Source organism: Talpa occidentalis, unplaced genomic scaffold (genome assembly GCF_014898055.3).
Source record: "Talpa occidentalis isolate TD23 unplaced genomic scaffold, MPIMG_talOcc4v2.1 talOcc4.6, whole genome shotgun sequence".
NCBI classification, from domain to species: domain Eukaryota; kingdom Metazoa; phylum Chordata; class Mammalia; order Eulipotyphla; family Talpidae; genus Talpa; species Talpa occidentalis.
Window position 1 is genome coordinate 70,425,578 of NW_023604972.1, and position 18,916 is coordinate 70,444,493.

The 18,916-nt window shown below is 33.7% G+C and overlaps 1 protein-coding gene across 10 annotated transcripts in view; it reads right to left on the reverse strand.

The window, feature by feature from the left end:
- The window catches only part of FER (FER tyrosine kinase), a 484,685-nt gene that overhangs the window by 188,100 nt on the left and 277,669 nt on the right, over nt 1–18,916 (reverse strand). For all 10 annotated transcript variants that reach the window (XM_054688073.1, XM_054688071.1, XM_054688072.1 and 7 more), the window contains one exon: nt 6,816–6,872. In XM_054688073.1, the coding sequence (XP_054544048.1) occupies nt 6,816–6,872 (57 nt within the window). The remainder of the gene's footprint in view (nt 1–6,815; nt 6,873–18,916) is intronic.

Below are 18,916 nucleotides of genomic sequence, written 5' to 3' on the forward strand. Positions count from 1 at the left end.
TACCATCATTCTCATTCTTTTTGTTAGGATTGGCTTGGCTATTTAAGGCCTTTTGTGCTTTGATATAAAATTGATGATTTTTTATTACATTTCTGTAAATAATGCCATTAGGATCTTAGATGGGATTATGTTGAGTATGTACATTGCTATAGATCAACTGGCCATTTAGAGAATATTGATCCTTCCAACCCATGAGCATGATGTAGTTTATAATATTTTTTGTTTATTTTTTGTTTCTATTGCTGTTGAAAAAGAACACATTTCCAATTTTTGTGTCTTTTTCATTTTTTTCAGCAGTGTCTTATATAGTTCATTGTACATTGTACATATTGTGTTTATCATTCTTTATCTGCCAGTCCATTGTTTTCATATAGAAATGCAACAGATTTTGTATACTGATTTTATAAAATGTAACATTATTGTATTCATTATTTTTAACAGTTTTTGGGTGGATATTTTAGGGTTTTCTATATATACTATACATTGAATAGCATCACTTCTAAATCTAATATTCAGCACTTAAATATTCATTTAAAATAATGACTGAAAAAATAATGACTGATGGGGCCTCCCCAGTGGTCCAGCAGTTGAGCACAGTGCTGTGAAGCTGTCCACAGCCTCTGCAGTGCTGGCTTGATTCCCGGCCAGCCAGGGAGAATCCCACATGGTGGGGCAGACCCCTCTGGTCTCGCCCGCTGCTCCCCTCAGCAGTGCTTTCGGTCTGTCTGCCTGTTCTGCTCCCCGCTGTCTCTGGTGAATCCTCTCAACCTCCTGCAACTCTTGCCTGTACTCCAGCTCTTGTATAAATAAAAAATAAAAATCTTTTAAAAAATAATAATTAATGATACTTTCAAGAAAAATAAACATATTATGAATTGTCAACAAATTACAGATTCATCATAAACTAGAAAAAAGAAAAGTTGAGCTTAAATCTTTCCCTGCTTTTTATATCAAGATTCCCAGATACACATAATTATACAATCATTTATTACATCAGAGATAGAGTTGAGAAAAGATATAGTATACACAATTGCTCATGGTCTTCACCTAAGTACTTTTATCTAAAATCTTAACATTTTGGTCATCAGAAAATTTATGCTGGCTAACTTACCTTTTTCTGTTATTAATATCATCATACTGACTGTACGCATTAAGATTCTACCTCCACTATACTTTTGTCTTGTCCCTTGCATCTCAAAAATACTATCTGATTCATTATCTCAATTTTTACAACAAAGTTCATCTCATCTTCAGTCCCTCACTCCGCCAATCTATCCACCACATCACTGTTACATTAATATTTCTGAGATAACTCTGATTAAACTACTGCTTTATTCAATATCTATCCTTAAATTACCATCAATTTCTTAGTCTGTCCAGCTTCTTATTATGGCGCCCAACTATTACACCTGTTCTAAAATCAAAATACTTAGAGATCCCAAAATAAATGCTATGTCTTCCTTCATTTTCCCCCTGAGGAAAAATCCCTCAACCACAAATTAGGGAAAGTGGTAACTCATTTAAAGTCCATTTCTTATGCCCCCTCTGTCATGGTGATTTTCTTAATCTTCCCAAAATAACATTGCCCATTCTTGAATAGTTATCACTATTGTTCCTTTATATCTTTCTAATGGTTTGTGCCCTATATAACAGAATTTATTGCATACTATCATTTGAAATGTTTTAACATTCATTCAAAAATCCATTATTCTCCTACTAGCAATGTAAGAGAATTCCTTTTTCACCACAGCCTTGCCAACATCTGTTGTTGCTTGTTTTTTTGATATGTGCCATGCTTACCGGTGTCAGGTGGTATCTCAATGTGGCTTTGATTTGCCACTATGGAAAGCTGTCTGAAGGTTCCTCAGTCTACTAAGGATGGATCTACCATATGACCCAGCAATTCCACTCCTAGGGATCTACCCAAAGGACACAAGAACATTGATTCAAAAGAACAGATTCATCATAAATCTGTACTCCTATGTTTATTGCAGCACTATTTACAATAGATAAAACCTGGAAACAACCCAAATGTCCAAAAATAGATGACTGGATCAAGAAGATGTGGTATATATACACAATGGAATATTACTCAGCAATCAAAAAAGATAAACTCATGCCATTCGCAGCAACATGGAGGAGCTAGAAGGAATTATGCTCAGTGAAATAAGTCAGAAGGAGAAAGAAAAATACCAGATGGTTTCACTTACAGCAGGAATATAGGTAAACCAAATAAGACATCAATGTAAAAAATAACAATATAAAACACAACAAAACAAAAACAGTTATCAATTTGAGACATCCTGCAGGGGAGAAGTAGGGAGAGAGATCAGAGGGAGGGAGGAAGAAGCCCAGAGGATTGTGGTGATGGTGCATGGGTGCACTGGTGAAGGAAATTATATGGGGACTACAACTGAGGGGGGGAAGCAAATATTGTTTAAAAATGATTAATGTTTAAAACAAAACCCAATACTCAGAGGACTTCAACTCTATCAATGTTTGTCACCTCCAATACTGAGAAAAGAGATTATGCTTCCCAGAATACCTCTTTTCCATGCAAAGAGTTCAGATGAAACTTATGATGCCCATCACAACATTTAACAGACACAGTTTTGTTTCTGCTATTGATCTTATATCCAAAAGGCTAAATCTCATTATGTTTCATATCTATGTTTATGTCAGTCCACATATGAAGATCTTGGTCCAAATTTAATCCTACGTCACTCTCTATAATTCTCATTAGTTTCTGCACACTACTACATTTCTGCACACTGCTACATTAGTTTCCACACCCTGCTAGAAAGCCTCATTCTTTGCCTTTTTCCCTTCTATCTGAAACTTCACTGTGCCTTCTGGAATTCATAGTAATCTTCATCAATATTTCATGTTCTATCTATTCTTTGGCTACTCTCTTTACCTTCTAGTTATAGTAGAAACTTGAGAACATATTTAAATGAGTATCCCCTACCCAATCATTCTCCCACTGCTCTGGAGATGAAATAAAACACCCTACAACAGCATTGTCATTGTTTTCAAAGCATTTTCCTTATTGCTTTCCAAAAAACACCCAGTTTTAAAATTTTACCATTTAATTATGTACACACTGATCCCTTATTGTGGCCATCAGCTAATGAATTGGAAATTATTACTCCCTATGATTAAAAATTTGATTTTAGGATCACTAATTTTATTCCAGCCTTAATTCTTAGCAATTTCAATAAACACTTACAGATTATCTCAATACTTTCAACTGTTTCTTAAACATCTCTCTTTCAATGATCTACACTTCATACTACTTTCTATGATCATACCTTAAACTTTGACATTGCCAATGATGCATCTCCTCTATAATGTTGACTGGTTTCCCTTAAAATTGAGGAACAAAAACCTCTTGTGGGCCCTTCATTCTGCCTAATAGCCATATTACAATTCTCCAGATAATTTACATTCTCAACACAACAGATAGATATTTTTAAAAAGTGAGATCAATCATGCCAGGGTCCACTCAAAATCATTCACCAGACTTTTCCATATATAATGAAGGTCAAGAAATGAAGATTACCTCCAAGGGCCTACACAATCCACCACCCTGACTTCCTTTCTTATCATGCTCCTCCCTTACTTTCTCACTTGTAGCCAAACTGTCTCCTTTGCTACAAATTTCATTTGCCTCATTGCTCCCTGGCCTAGAAACCTCTTCCTCAGATATCCACATGGTTAAATCCTGTCTCTATTATTTCATTTGAAAAAACATTTTAATAAGACTTTGCAACTCTGGCAAATAGTACTTCCAAACTCCTTATATTTTTCACAGGGCTTAGCTCCCTCTACCATTATAAAATTCACTTTCTTATGATGCTTACTGTTTAATTTTCCCCAGGTAGACAGACTATAAGTCATATGAGAGCAAGTTTATGTGCTTTGTTCACAAATACTTGAGCACTGAATAAAATATTTATTGAACACCAAGAACAAACTACTAAATAAAAAAAAGTTAGATTCATATCTAACCTCATAGTCTACAAAATTCAAAGTCCATAAGTTTAGGAACCATGGCAAATTTTCCTTTCCACATGTATTCTCAAGCAATACACTACAAATAGATATTCAGAATGGCAAGTCATTTTCTACTCAAAAATATTAGCTGAAATTAAGATATATAGTGTCTTTAAAGTTGCAGTCTTTTGTTAAAAATAATTAATGTCACTGCCTTTTGACTGTGAAAATTATTCATTGAAATAGCCTTACTAAGGAGTTAAAGACTAAAATTCCTCTTGATATGCTGTATTTTGCACATTAAACATGAAAATAATAAAAAAATTTTCTTTAGTTGAAAATATTTTTACCTTACTGCTGCAAAATCTGTCCTTCAACACATTTTATTTCAGGAAGTGATTTAATTTTACAACTTATTATTCAATTGTATTTTTATGGAAATGTATTTAATTTCTTTCTAATAATTTTTGATTCAATCACTGCTACTGAGTAAGTAGTTTAAAATAGCATTAAAAAAATAAAGACAAAACCAGCAAGTTAACTGTGAATCTGATACATACAACAAGGGAGGAGGAAGAAAGGAGGTTAAAAAAGGGGAGGGAAGAACATAGGGAAAATGGTGATGGGTCATACTTTATATGGTGGTGGGAGAACTATGGAGGCTACCTCTGAGGAGAGAAACAATTACGTACAAAAATGATCAATGATGTAACAAAATTTTTCAAAAATTTAAAAAAGATAGAAATAAAAAAATAAAAAGGATAACTTCTATTAGAATGATGAGCACATCACACAGGAAATAAGTACATCAACTACTGTTTTAACTTGAGATTCTTTAGAATTTGCTTACTAAATATGTATTAACAATCAAAAGAAATTGCTTTCAATAGCAATCTTATACTTCAATTTGGAAAAGATATTTAGATAAGACTCATGAATTTCAACAGGGAATTTCTTAGTAGAGTTCAATAGAGAATTGCTTTCTCAACAGACAATAGAGCTACAAAATGAAAAAAATTGTTGACATTGAGTTTACAATTGAAACAAAAATTGATATATAATCGTTTAAATTTTTATTAAAATGCTAAGCCTTGGGCCTCCCTGGTGGCACAAGGGGTTAAGCACCGCACTATGAAGCAATTTGCAGCCTCTGCAGCACACGTTAGATCCCTGGCCAGCAGGGGAGCAACCCACATGGCGCAGCAGGCCTCTCCTGTCTCACCCGCTGCTCCTCTCAGCAGTGTATTTTGTCAGTCTGCCTGTTCTGTTTCCCACTCTGTCTCTGGTGAATCCTCTCACCCCCCACATCTCTGGCCTGTACCCCAGCTCTTGTATACATAGATAAATCTTTAAAAAAAAATGTTAATGCTTAACTAGCCTGATGACCCAAAAGTATATGACTGAAAATTTTCCCTAAATATCTCTATTATAAACTACTTTTCACAAAGCATTATGAACTTAAACTCTATTCAAAATTTCATATGGATAAAGCCATTGACAATGAAGTCAATATTTATTCAATTGGAGTATAATTGCAATAAACCATTAATACATTTGCAATAGTTCCTTTGATAAAATTTCAAGTATCTGTGCATTATTGTTAGACATAATATACCTTCATAAGGTGTATGCATTGGAATAACAATATGTGACAACTTTTGAAATGTTAAGGATGATTCTTGACTTTTCAAACTAGGTGGGTAGAAAGGAACTTTAATTATATATAGCTGCCCTCTCTGACCACAGTGCTAGTTATAAAATCAATATAGTGGAACAAATCCATTGTACAAAAAAATTTAGAATAAAATAATGTGCCCAATTTTATCCTATTCTGTGATGCTTTATAATATCCTGAAATGCCAAAAGAACAGCATTTCTCTTTTTCTGAACTATTGTGTTTTAACTAGAAACAAATGGAATAATACTATTAGATGCTTATTTAAACTTGTATTACCTCAGTTTCTTTTCAAATGGCAACTCACTAGTTTTGGATTTACTACATAGTAATAAAATCATTATAGCTTTTAATTCTCCCAGAGGAAAGTCTACATATTTTTAAAAGTCAAGAAACACCCTTAAAGCTTTTAAAGATTTTCATACATTTATTTCAGTGAGCATCACATATTTATAACAGATGTGGTATTGTACTCTTCCAGGTTAATGTGAGAATATGCCTTACTATACACTGCAATATATAAAAAGGAAGAAAATGAGGACATCGGCAGTGTTCATAGTCTTTTTTTTTTAAAACAACTTTCTTTTTTTTATTATTTTTTTAAAGATTTATTTATTTATATAAGCACTGGATACAGTCAGAAGCGCAAGAGGGTGAGAGAATTCACTAGAGCCAGAGCAGGAAGCAGAGAAGGCAGACTGAAGAAGTACACTGCTGAGGGGAGCAGTGGGAGGCAGGAGAGGTCTGCACACCATGTGGGACCCTCTCCCTGTGCCCGGGGATTGAACCGGTGCTGCAGAGGCGGCGGGCAGCTCCGCAACCCAGCGCTCAACCGCTGTACTACCGGGGAGGCCCCAGTGTTCATAGTCTTAACGTTACCTATGGAGCTGTCCGCAGTCACTGCAGCCTGAGTTCAATCCCCGGCCAGGGAGCTACCCACATGGTATAGCAGATCTCTCCTGACTCGCCCGCTGCTCTCTTCAGCAGTGTATTTCAGTTACTCGTCCTGTTCTGTTCCCCGCTCCGTCTCTGGTGAATCCTCTCACCCACCTCACCTCTCGCTTACACCCCAGTTCTTATATGCATAAATAAATAAATCTTATAAAAAAAGACATTTGATTAGTTAAATCAGTTGATTACATACCTTGCCCAGTAATTCTCCCAATATGACATCTTCATGTTTGAGAATCCACTTCTTATCCTATGGCAAAGGAAAATAATAGACATTTTTAGTCCATGTAAGAGTTCATTTCCTATAAGATACATCTGAGGAAGTGGGAAATAGATCCAGAGAGATATTTCATTTAGACCATTCAGTCAACAGCACACTAAAAACTTGTAACCAGAAGAAGCTATAAAACAGATTTAAGAAATGCTACACAATGGTATTTTAAAATCTATATTAAAGCAAACGTCTATCAGAAATCTTTGTAACTAGAACAGCATGTACTTTCCTTTCCCCATAAGACTTAGGTTATATTATTGTCATTTCAAAAATGTGTTATCAGTACAAGAGAGAATTCCATTTTACAATGCAAACTTTCCAATTCTCACTTGATGACAGAGAATTATTTTTCTACTGAAACCATATTACTAAGAGTTCATTTTCCATATAAAATGGTCATGAGTTACTGCTATCTGTGACACTGCAGGTATCCAGATTTTCCCCATGTTTTTTTCTCTACTATAATAAATCAACAAACATCAATTATAACATGACTAGGATACACAAAAGCCATGATACAAACATGTCATTATAAAAGAGCATTCATTATCTGATCTGAAGAACTAATTACGACTTAGGCAAAATTATCATCTAAAAATCTCAGGTATTAAGCTATATGTTAAAACTTACATAGATTTTTTAAAGGCTGAAAAAAGAAATGAAATAAAGAAGAATTGAAAGAAGGAAAGGAGGCATAGAGAGAAGAGAAAAATCCTGAAGCGATACATTTTATTCATGACTTGACTTTCCATTAATGTTAAAGTTTGTATCCCCTATTACACAGATTGAAATATAATTAGGACAAACAGAATGATTTGTAACAATTAATTAAACATCTTGAGGTAAAAATCCATCTTAAACATGAATTTTAAATTGTTCTGCATAGCCATTTGAAGTACTTTACCTTCTGAAACACTATATGACAAACACAACCCTCTGATAAGTCAACAAAGAGGATAACATTGGCTTTAAAAAAACAACAGCTTTCAATCTGAAAAAAAATTAAAGCTATAAAGCTCCTGGAACAAATCATAAGAGAGTATCCCCATGATCAAGAGAGTAAAGAAAGATTTCTTAGGACACAGAAAGCAATAACTATAAAAGAAAGAAGGAACAACTAGAATTCATCACAATTAAAAACATGTCTTCTCCAAAGGTATCATTTAAAAGATGAAAAGGCAAATTACAACCTGGGAGAATATTTCTTATAACATATATCTGAAAAATAATTTGCATGAAGAACATATAGAGAATTCACAGTAACATGATGATAAACAACCCAATTTCAGGAAATTGGGCAAAAGCAACAACAACAAAAGATGGAAAATTGACAAGAAGCACATCAAAAGATATTTACCATCATTAGCCATCAGTGACATACAACTATAAGGCACAATAAGTTGTCATTTGACACCCATTAAATAACTAAAATGAAAAAAGATTAACAGTAACATGTGATTGCAAGGATGTAGTCAAGTGGAGTCCCTTTACATTGTTAGTGTAGATGCAAGTTGCTAAGCCTTTTGGAACACAGTTCGCAGTTTGTTTTGTTTTGTTTTTACAAATTTAAACATATACCTAACTTATGACTCAGAATTATATCCCTATTATATTCCTAGGTAATTAAACTGAAAGAAGTGAAAACATACATCCACAAAAAGATTTATCAGAAATATGTGACGGTAGCCCTTCCCTGGTGGAGCAGCTGATGAGCACTGGGCTGCAAAGCTGCATGCAGCCTCTCCAGCGGGGGTTTGATTCCCGGCCGCTGGCAAGAGTCCCACATGGCGTGCAGACCTCTCCTGCCGCCCGCTGCTCCCCTCAGCAGTGTGTTTCTTCCGTCTACCTGTTCTGTTCCCAGCTCTGGCTCTGGTGAATTCTCTCACCCTCCCCCATTTCTGACTGTACCCAGTGCTTGTATAAATAAATAATTAAATCTTAAAAAAAAAGTAAGAAATACGTGAGGTTGTTCTACTTATATCATTCAAAAAGTAGAAACAATCCAATGACAAAAGGAGGACTGATAAACAAATTTTGATATATTTAAACAATTAATATGCAGCAATAAAAATAAATTTACTATAGATATATGCAACAACAGAGGGTTTCTGAAACATTTTCAAAGCTAAGACCAGATACAATTTATATGCATGCATAATGGTTTCATTTATTTAAAATTTTAGAAATGAACAATTAATCTATAATGCACTAAATCAAAAAAGCATTGGCTGCTGCAGAAATTGGGGAAAATTGACTGTAAAGAGAAAAAAGGAACTCAGGGGGCCTCCTCTGATGGCGCAGGTGGTTGAGCACTGCGCTGTGACGCTGTCCGCAGCCTCTGCAGGGCCGGTTGGATCCTGGCCAGCCAGCTACAGTCCCACATGGCGCAGCAGACTCTCCTGTCGTGCCCTTTGCTCTCCTCAGCAGGGTATTTAGTCCGTCTGCCTCTTCTGTTCCCTACTCTGTCTCCTTTGAATCCTCTTACCCTCCCGCACATCTGGCCTGTACCCTGATTCTTGTATAGATAAATAAATAAATCTTTAAAAAAAAAAAAAAGGAACTCTGGGTGGATATGGAAATGTTTGATTTCCTTGAACCATACATTTAACACCTGTGCATCTTATTGTGTAGATATCCATAAAGTATGTTTTTTTGTAAAAAATTTTAAAGAATAAAAAAAAAAATGTTACTGAATACCTAAATAGCACTTTTGGGTCAAGTTTTCCCTCAGGTATGTTATCAAAAGTTATTCCTCAAAGAAAACAAGCTGAAGCTGGCATGCAGGATTTATTATTTTGAGGTTGCAAAAGGTATTTGTTGAAAGTTTTTCCAATTCACACAATGGTAAAATAGGGAAATCAGACAAATTCTACTGTTGAAAGCCACTGAAAAAGTTTGATGTAATTTATAAAAAATTAAAAATCCAAAATTTTTCTTGAAAACTGGAGTTACTGAATTAGTAAAGACATGAGAAGTATAACTTTAGAGTAAGAAGGGAAACCAAGTCAAGCAGTTAAGGGTGCTTTTACCTTAAATACATAGGCTTATTGTGAAAGTAGTGAATAAGCAACCTGCCAAAGAGAAGAAACCCTATATAATACCTCACACTTTCAATAAATGAAAGGAATTAAAACCCAACTTCCAATCATCTCCAACACTTACAGGATTAAATTAGGATTGTAAACTATGCCTATAGGACAAATTGGCTCAATGCCTATCTTTGCATGAATCAAGATCTAAAAATGGCTTCACATTTTTAAGTGGAAAAGAGAAAAAAAGAATTCATGGCACATGAAAATTATAAGCAATCAAATTTCAGAGCCCATAGAAAATAGATCAATAGGAAATATCAATGACACTACAGAGAGGAAAAAAAAAAAGTGGAAAAAAATGAAGAGTTCTTAGGCCTTGTAGGACAATACCAAAAGATCTGACATTTATTTCAAAGTCACTGAAGGAATTGAAGACACAGTTCCAAAAATAATTATGAAGAAATGCTAATCAAAATTTCCCCAAAATTTGGTAAATGAAACTCCTACAGACTCAAGTAACCCAATCAATCCCCCCCCCAATTAAAACCACTGCATAAACAAAACAATTACATTGGTAAAAACCAAAGAAAAAGAAAAAATTCTATTGTCAGAAACCACATAAGCTAAGGAAAACAGGAACATTTTCTAAAGCTAAAAAAAAAAACAAAACTATCAAATACAAATTTCTATATCCAGAAAAATATCTTTCAGGAGTAAAGATATAATAAAAACATTCTCAGATAAAGGAAGACTAAGCAAGTTTTTTTGACTACACTTACTATTGAAACAAAGTTATTAACAGAGGTTCTTCAGACAGAAGGAAGCTTGGAATATTAGTAATAAAGGAAGAACAACAAAAATGGTAAATAATAGAGCAAATAAAAGACTTTTCTTCTTTTGAATTCTTTAAAATTCACTTAATAGTTGAAAGGAAAATTATAAAATTTTCTCATAAGGTTTTCAACTGATGTAGATGTAAACATAATAAAAATACAGCAAAGAAGGATATAGTGATAGATTCTCAGTTCAACTTGAAGTAGTACAACATTTATTCTAAATTGTGAACAGTTACATATTTTGTTAATTCCTAGAGTAAATACTAAAAAAAAGGCTATTTAATTAAAAATTCAAAAGAAAAAACGTGACAGTTTATAAAAAGAATTCAAAAAAGTCAAAAAAGGGGGAAAGTAATAAAAGTCAGAGGAAACAGAAAAATAGCAAAATAACTTCTAATTCAAAATATCGATAATTAATTAAGTGTATATTAGCTAAGGACACCATTCAAAAGACAAGAGTGTGAGAAAGAATTTTAAAATTAGGCAATTATGTGCAGTCTAAAGAAATTCACTAACCATAATGATGTTGGTATCATAAAAAATAAATAAAAAATGCAAATATAAATCATAAAAAAGCTGGAATACTTATAGTAAGAGCAGAAAAGGTAGAATTTAAGAGTAGGGGAAATTACCATGGATAAAGAGGAAAATCACATAATAACAAAAGTGTCATTTCATCAAGAAAACATAATTATCTTAAATGTCCATGCTTCAACCATAGCTACCTCAAAATAAAGGAAACAATATAAAATAGAAAGGAGAGAGTTAGAGATCTCAACACTCCAGTCTCATTAATAAATAGTAATATAAGAGAAAAAGAGCAAGACAATAAAATAACTAAATAACACTATCAACCAACTGAGTCAAACTGAAATTTATAATAAAATTCCATTCAACAAAAGTAGAATATCTCTTCCAATACACAAGGAAAATTGCCCAACCTAAACCACATCATAAACCTACATCATAAAACAAACTTTAATGAAAGTAAAAGCAATGACGTCTATAAGGTATGTTTTCTGATAATAAGGGCAAAATCAATAAAATTGAAAATTCAAGAACAACAGAGTAATGATTGTGGAGATAGTTTTTCTATTATGGCTACAGCTCTATCTTCAGCTCTAGAGATGCATGGATCAAACTTTTGGTTCTCAGACAAGGTCTTGAGGAGACACTGTTTTATAACACTACAGGATTCAGAAATACCGGTCCATACCTATGCAGACTTATGTTACCATACCACACCTACCACCAAGGCATAAATAATCCATCACCATAGTCTATTGAACTCCTTACCCTTTTATTATTATTTTAGCTAAAATGAAGATAAAAATCTATAATTTCAGAATAAAATTAATGACTCAGTCTATAGAAGGGACAAAATTCTCAAGGAGAATATGGTGATGATTTGTTTTGATCAGAGTTTGATAGTGCAGTTTTTATGGAAATGTGGACAGAGGTGCTGACTCCAAACTGTTAAATTGGAAACAAGCATTGGTACTAAATATATCTGAAAACAGGAACTACCTAAACCCTCCTTCAGATAACAAATGAAACAGTCCTACTAAGGTTGCTCAGTAATCAAGAAAATCAGGTACCTAGATATATGAGGATACTAAATTTTCACATAACCCGTGCCTCTGACCCAGGAAAGGATACATGTTATAGTATAAAGGCTCTCCATTTCTTGATATAACTTTACTATTGGAGGAATAACAATCAAGTAGAAACTACATAAGAAGATAATTGAAAGGTAAGTTAGGGAACAGGAACATTAAGTAGCATGCAGTATGAAGAATGGAGAGTTGCTAAAGGAGTCTGGATTTCTGACTTCCCCGTTTTCTTTACCGATTCTTCTCTTTTCTTCTTCCCTCCAAAGGAAATAAAAGTCAGACTCCAAAGGGTAGCCAGAAAGGTCCCTCAATTTATTTGGATGATTTTTTTCAATGCTCAATATGAAAAAAAAAAAAATTGAAACATCAAATTATTTGGTATTATTTTTAAAGGGGAAATGAAGGTCAACCTTAAGATCTGAATATATATCTTTTAATGTAATAATTTGTTTCTTCAGTTATGAAATAAAGTTTTTAGTATGGTTTAAAAGCAGATTTAATATCAGCCAGTAATATTGTCAAAATGAAGTATTTTGAATTATTTGAGAATTCAAATTTTTGTAGTACATGTGGCCCATTTAAAAAAATCCTAAATACACTTGTTTGTCACTCTCAGAATAACCACCACTAGATGGACAAGGAATTTATTATCATCTCCATTTTGCAGATGTGAAGAGCAAGGCCTTGAAAAGGCAAATTCTTGCCTTTGGTTACCAAGGTATTAAATGACAGAGTAGGACTAAGAACCTCAATCTTCTGTTTCCTAGTTCAGTTTTCCAACATGTTCTGCTTTGCCTTTATTACACGAAAAGATGAGTCAAAGAACATTACATTTAAATAAAACCGAGTACAACAATTTTTTGAGTCTAAATTATATTCATTAAGTATATCACGTCAGGTGATTGACGATAAGGATCAAATTAGAGAACTTGTGTTCCTAAGGTGAGTTAAGTGTCATGTAATTTTTATCCTAGATAATTATCTTCAATAATCTATGATAAATGAGTGTTGTTTCCAAAGAACCAATCCATGCCAAATTGTAAAACTATCCAGAGGTGAAAATTTTCACACACATAAAGCCTCATTTAGACATGTGACTGCTATATCTAATATCTAATGGATTACAAAATGATTTGAAAATTAAATAAACGAGGTTGAGGCAACTCAGGTTGCGAGATATGGAAATTCTGCCTAACATACAACTTTCATGATCTTTAGCAACACATCTCCCAACCGTCTCTATGAGCATAAGATTGACTCCAGTTTGTTCATCTCCCAGAACTTCAGTCTATTATCTAACATTACATTATGCTATAATTTATAAGTAGTTATCTAAATCTCCATTTAGAAGCCTCTGTTGGAATTGTAGATTATTTAATTGTACAATTTTAAAACACGGTAACCATGCAACATTTCTCAGTCAAAGCTTTTGGATAAATCAAAATTTATTTGCATTTATTTTTTTTTTTTAAAGATTTATTTATTTATTTATACAAGCACTGGGTACAGTCAGAAGCGCGGGAGGGTGAGAGAATTCACCAGAGCCAGAGTGGGGAGCAGAGCAGGCAGAAGGACTGAAGTACACTGCTGAGGGGAGCAGCGGGCGGCAGGAGAGGTCTGCGCGCCATGTGGGACCCTCCTCCGGTGGCCGGGGAGCAGCCGGGGATCGAACCGGCGCTGCAGAGGCTGCGGGCAGCTTCGCAACCCAGCGCTCAACCGCTGCGCCACCGGGGAGGCCCTTTATTTGTATTTTGTTCCTGAAAATTTTGTAGTCTTCCTAATTGGGTTACAAAACATGCAGAGCCAAACTATTCATTGAATATAGGGAGAAATTTGCTTAAATATCAATGGTATCAACTAATTTAATATACAAAAAACAGTGGACAATTTTAATTTAAAAGTAAAGTAAGCTAAAGTAAGGTGAAAAATATTTACTATAATTAAAATGTATTATTAGATACAAATTGACAGATTTTTTAAATTGTTAAAACAATGAGGTTTTACTGAGGTCCCAAAACTGCTGTTAACTGTATAATTTGTAAAACTTTACCACAATCATGATTGTGATTTAACTCTTGTAATACTTGTCTGTGCAAGGAATACTGTCCCTCTTTTGAGCTGAATCACTATAGCCACTACTTGCTGTTAAAAAATACTCCTCTGACTCTACTGGAATAAAAGCACCAAAGAAATCTGAGTTCAAAAGGACTTTAGAGATCACCTAGCTCAACCTCCTGCACTCATAGTTCAAACCCATATATCCACCCATTGGTTTAGTCATACACTCAATCAAAAAAACTTTACTGAATACTGCTACCCACAGTAGATGAGAACTATGAATTCAGACATTTTGAAAAAATTCACTAGGACATTCAGTGATTGGGAACACTCAACTTTATCAACAAAGTCAATGTAAATGTGAGCTTTTCTATCAATTGGTCCTAGTACTAGGAATACAAAGGATGCATCTTTGTCTCTTCACACACACACACACACACACACACACACACACACATACACACACACACACGCTATAAATATATAACAGCAAATATTATTTAAAGAAGACGAGGCTTTCCACTGTTAAATGTTTAGTACTCTGATCATTTTTCATGCAAATTAATTTCCAAAATATTTGTAGTGGCTATTAAATATGTATGTCTGCATGCATGGGCAAATTATGAATCTTTTACAATTATTATGAATAATAGTATATTGTGATCTATACACAGTTTTCTCTATGAATATACATTTCAACCTATTTTTCTGCTTATATGTCATGTTCAGAAATAAACAGTGTTATTACACTCTTCAAACTTTTTTTTCATTACTAAGATAGTTACTTTTCTAACATCTTAGTAGATTAATTATGATATAGCGAATAGAATTTTTTGTTTCCAAAATTTAAAAATTCATTTCAAAAGTGTTAATACAAAAAGAGTGAACTTCTAAGATGAAAACTTGTGGCAGGATAAAGACATAACCAATGGTTTATTTAAAAGTTAGAGTTTTATAGAAATTTTAATAGTGTAGCCCAGTTTTCAGGAAGGGTGCTTATAACTGAAATGTTTTATATGTTCTTGTATTTTATAGGCAATTTTACTGAAAGCTGCTGGATTAAAATTGGGTGATATGATAGATAATTATTATAGTTAATGCTAAAATTTGATATTTTTATCTTAAACAAGCTAAGTAATATTAATAAAGATTGGTATTCATATATTTTAATAAATAAATAAATAAAATTGTGGATCAGTATAAAATTCACATAACAAATGTTATGTTTCAAATTTTTCAAACCTTGCTTCTTAATGATAAATACATAAGCCATGCATACTCTTCATGAATGTAGCTGACAGTAATAATGAACTTTAAGGGTTTAGGATTGCTAATAAATGGGAACTGCATAATATGACTTTAGTGATTTATAAATGTTTTAGTGTTGCATGAAAAAAATCAGTAAGGGGCCTCCCTGGTGGTGCAGGCTGTTGAGCGCTGCACTGTGAAGCTGTCCGCAGCCTCTGCAGTGAGGGTTCGATCCTGGCCCACCAACGAGAATCCCACATGGTGAGGCAGACCTCTCTGTTCTAGCCCGCTGCTCCCCTCAGCAGTGTATTTCTTCAGTCTGCCTGTTCTGCTCCCCGCTCTGTCTCTGGTGAATCCTCTCATCCTCCTGCATATCTGACCTGTACCCCAGCACTTGTATAAATAAAAAATTTTTAAAAAATCTTTAAAAAAATCAGTAAGAATACAAAAATAAAAGTGTGAAAGTATTTTTTCTACAGGTTACTTCTCATTTTTATTATAAATATATTTATTTTGAAAATATTTCTATTAAAATTGCTCTCTGACACTGCACAGATAAAAACGTTGTTGAACTGTACAAGGTAAATGATCCGAAGACTTGGATTTTAATAACCTTGCAGGGAAGAATTATAGAATCCCTTGACTGAAATGATAATAAAATTGATGGTGAAGACACCATTACTAGGAATGTCAAGGAACAAATTATAGAGGTATATATGAGATAGAAATTAGGCACTCTGGTGAAAATTGGATGATACAGGATGAGATAAACTTTGGTGGTCACATGAGTCAAAGAAATCACAATATACCACATAGTGGTCCATCTAAGTAAACAATAATTAGTCTTACTACTTTATTTATGTGTAATATTGAGAAACAGAATTAATGAAAAAGTTGGTTTCAACACCCTACTGGAGAACTGTTTGAAGATGGTTCTAATAACTTCTGGATGCGAGGATGCTCTGCCTGTCTGAGTTTGGATTTTTCCAGAAGCAGTCCCTGAGACAAGGATTCAAACACATGTAGTTAATGTGTAAAATGCAACAAATAAAAGTTATGAGGTGATACAGTGACATGAAGTCAGTCCATTCACTTTTTTTCCTGAGTGGAGCAAACCCTTGAAAAGAATACAAGTCATATGCCTCAGAATTAGTTCATTCAGAGGTACTGAGTGACAGAGTTGGGCTAATAACCTAAATAATTCATTTCCTCATCCAGTATTTCAATAAATTCTGCTTTTGCCTTTACTATACTGAAAAGTCTAGTTAAGGAACATTATATTTATTTACATAGGAATTCCTGAGAATCGTTGGTTGAGTCCTGCAGGGTTGTTAATCTCTGGCAGATTTTGTAATAGAGCACACTGAAAGATTCAAGTGAACTAAGTATCACACTGTCAATGCTTACTGCAATTCCTTTATTATATGTGCATTCTGATCTTCCAAAGAAAGATTTCTAATAGATACCACTCCTCAAGACCTTCCTGTCCCTACCAAATCCTGTCTTTACCAGAGTAAAACTCTGACTGACATTGCCTGTTTCAATTATTAATCCAAGCCTCCCACATACTCACTCAATGAAAGAAGAAACTCATTGAAATCTCAAAGATAACAATCGTTATACCTACTTTAATAAAGACAAGAAGCAAGGGGCAATTCTAACTTAACAGTTAGGGAAGCTAAACAATAACTAGATATGTAAGCTAAACAAATTTTTAATATCATATACAGATATTGACATTTGGGTCTTTTATATCATAATATAACTATTTGGTGGAAATATTATTTTTGCTGGCCTCAATCTGTGAGGGCCTTGATGTTCTTAGAGATAGCTACTCAGGCAGGAAAAGGCAGAATCAATACTTGAACACCTATTTCTCTGATTCTTAAGGGATAATGGTAAGTGAAGTAAGTCAGAAAGAGAAAGAGAAATACCATATGGTGTCACCTATATGCGGAATATAGAGAAAACAAACTGAAGGTCCGGTAAAGACAACCTTAAAAACTATTATTGAAAGTTGACTATAGGACTGCAGCATCCAGAGAAGGAAGGGGATGGAAGAGGAGTAATCACAAAGAATAAAGAGAGCACAATGGGAATATAGGGAAGATTATAGAAATAAATTAGTGATGGACTATGAGAGATTTGGAGGTCAGTGCACCATAGTGGTGATATCTAGGGTGGGGTATCCTGTACTTCTAAAATACCAACAATGTTATCTCAATTTAAAAATTAAATTAATTAAAAAAATATGAACTTGCCCTTTTTAACAAATTACCCTGCCTCAAAAGCATAAAACACAAGTTCAAGTCAAGTGACTGGCCACCATGCAATTATCAGTTCTAGTCCTAAAAGATTTCTGACGTTGTATGGTTTATTTGTTTTGTTTTCAGCAAAAATTTGCCATGCAAATCAATTATAGACTGCTCTTCACGAACGATTTATTAAATTATAATCAAATTATATTATAATCAAATTAAAATACATTTACATTTTGTACATTCACAATTTTGATTTCAAAAATAAGATCTCAAAATAAAATTCTCAGATTGTAGTCAAGTAAAATGGATTAATATAGCTGGTAGAATTACGAATCAATTTTGCATAACTTTTCACAATCTAGAACCTAAAACGACTCCTACTTTAACCTCCTGAGTACAATTTCCACTACATATGCAAATATTCCACTTTCCCATAATAGTTCTGTATAATTTTTCTATAAAATTTATAGAAATTATTAAAAAACAAAGAACACAAAATTAATCCCTTATTATAGAACTTACTACATTCCTGAAAAACTATGTTCTTGTAAACATATACTATTGTATAATAGTAGGAAACAGCTATAATATAACTGGGAAAAAACTTAATTACAGCTTTAAAATGCTAAAACCTAAATTTTAGAATTACTTTGGTCTCACAAAAGTAGATATTTAAATAAAGTGAACAAAGCAGCAAATAAGCAGCCTCTCTTTTGTTCACCTATGGAAGATAACCAGCCAGCCTACCTAGGCTGCAGGGGACTAATCGCACTTCTTGATGGACTGCCACAGGGTGCAGATGGCATTATTTATAGTGCCAATCAATCATTGCCAAATCACTCTGGGATGGCTGTACATTTCTTCTAAAAGTTATCTATTTAAGGGCTTCATGGGGTACTGGGACATATTTGAAATTAGGTCAGATGCAGATAGGGTGATTAGGAATGTGATATAAGTCAACAATTTACTTTC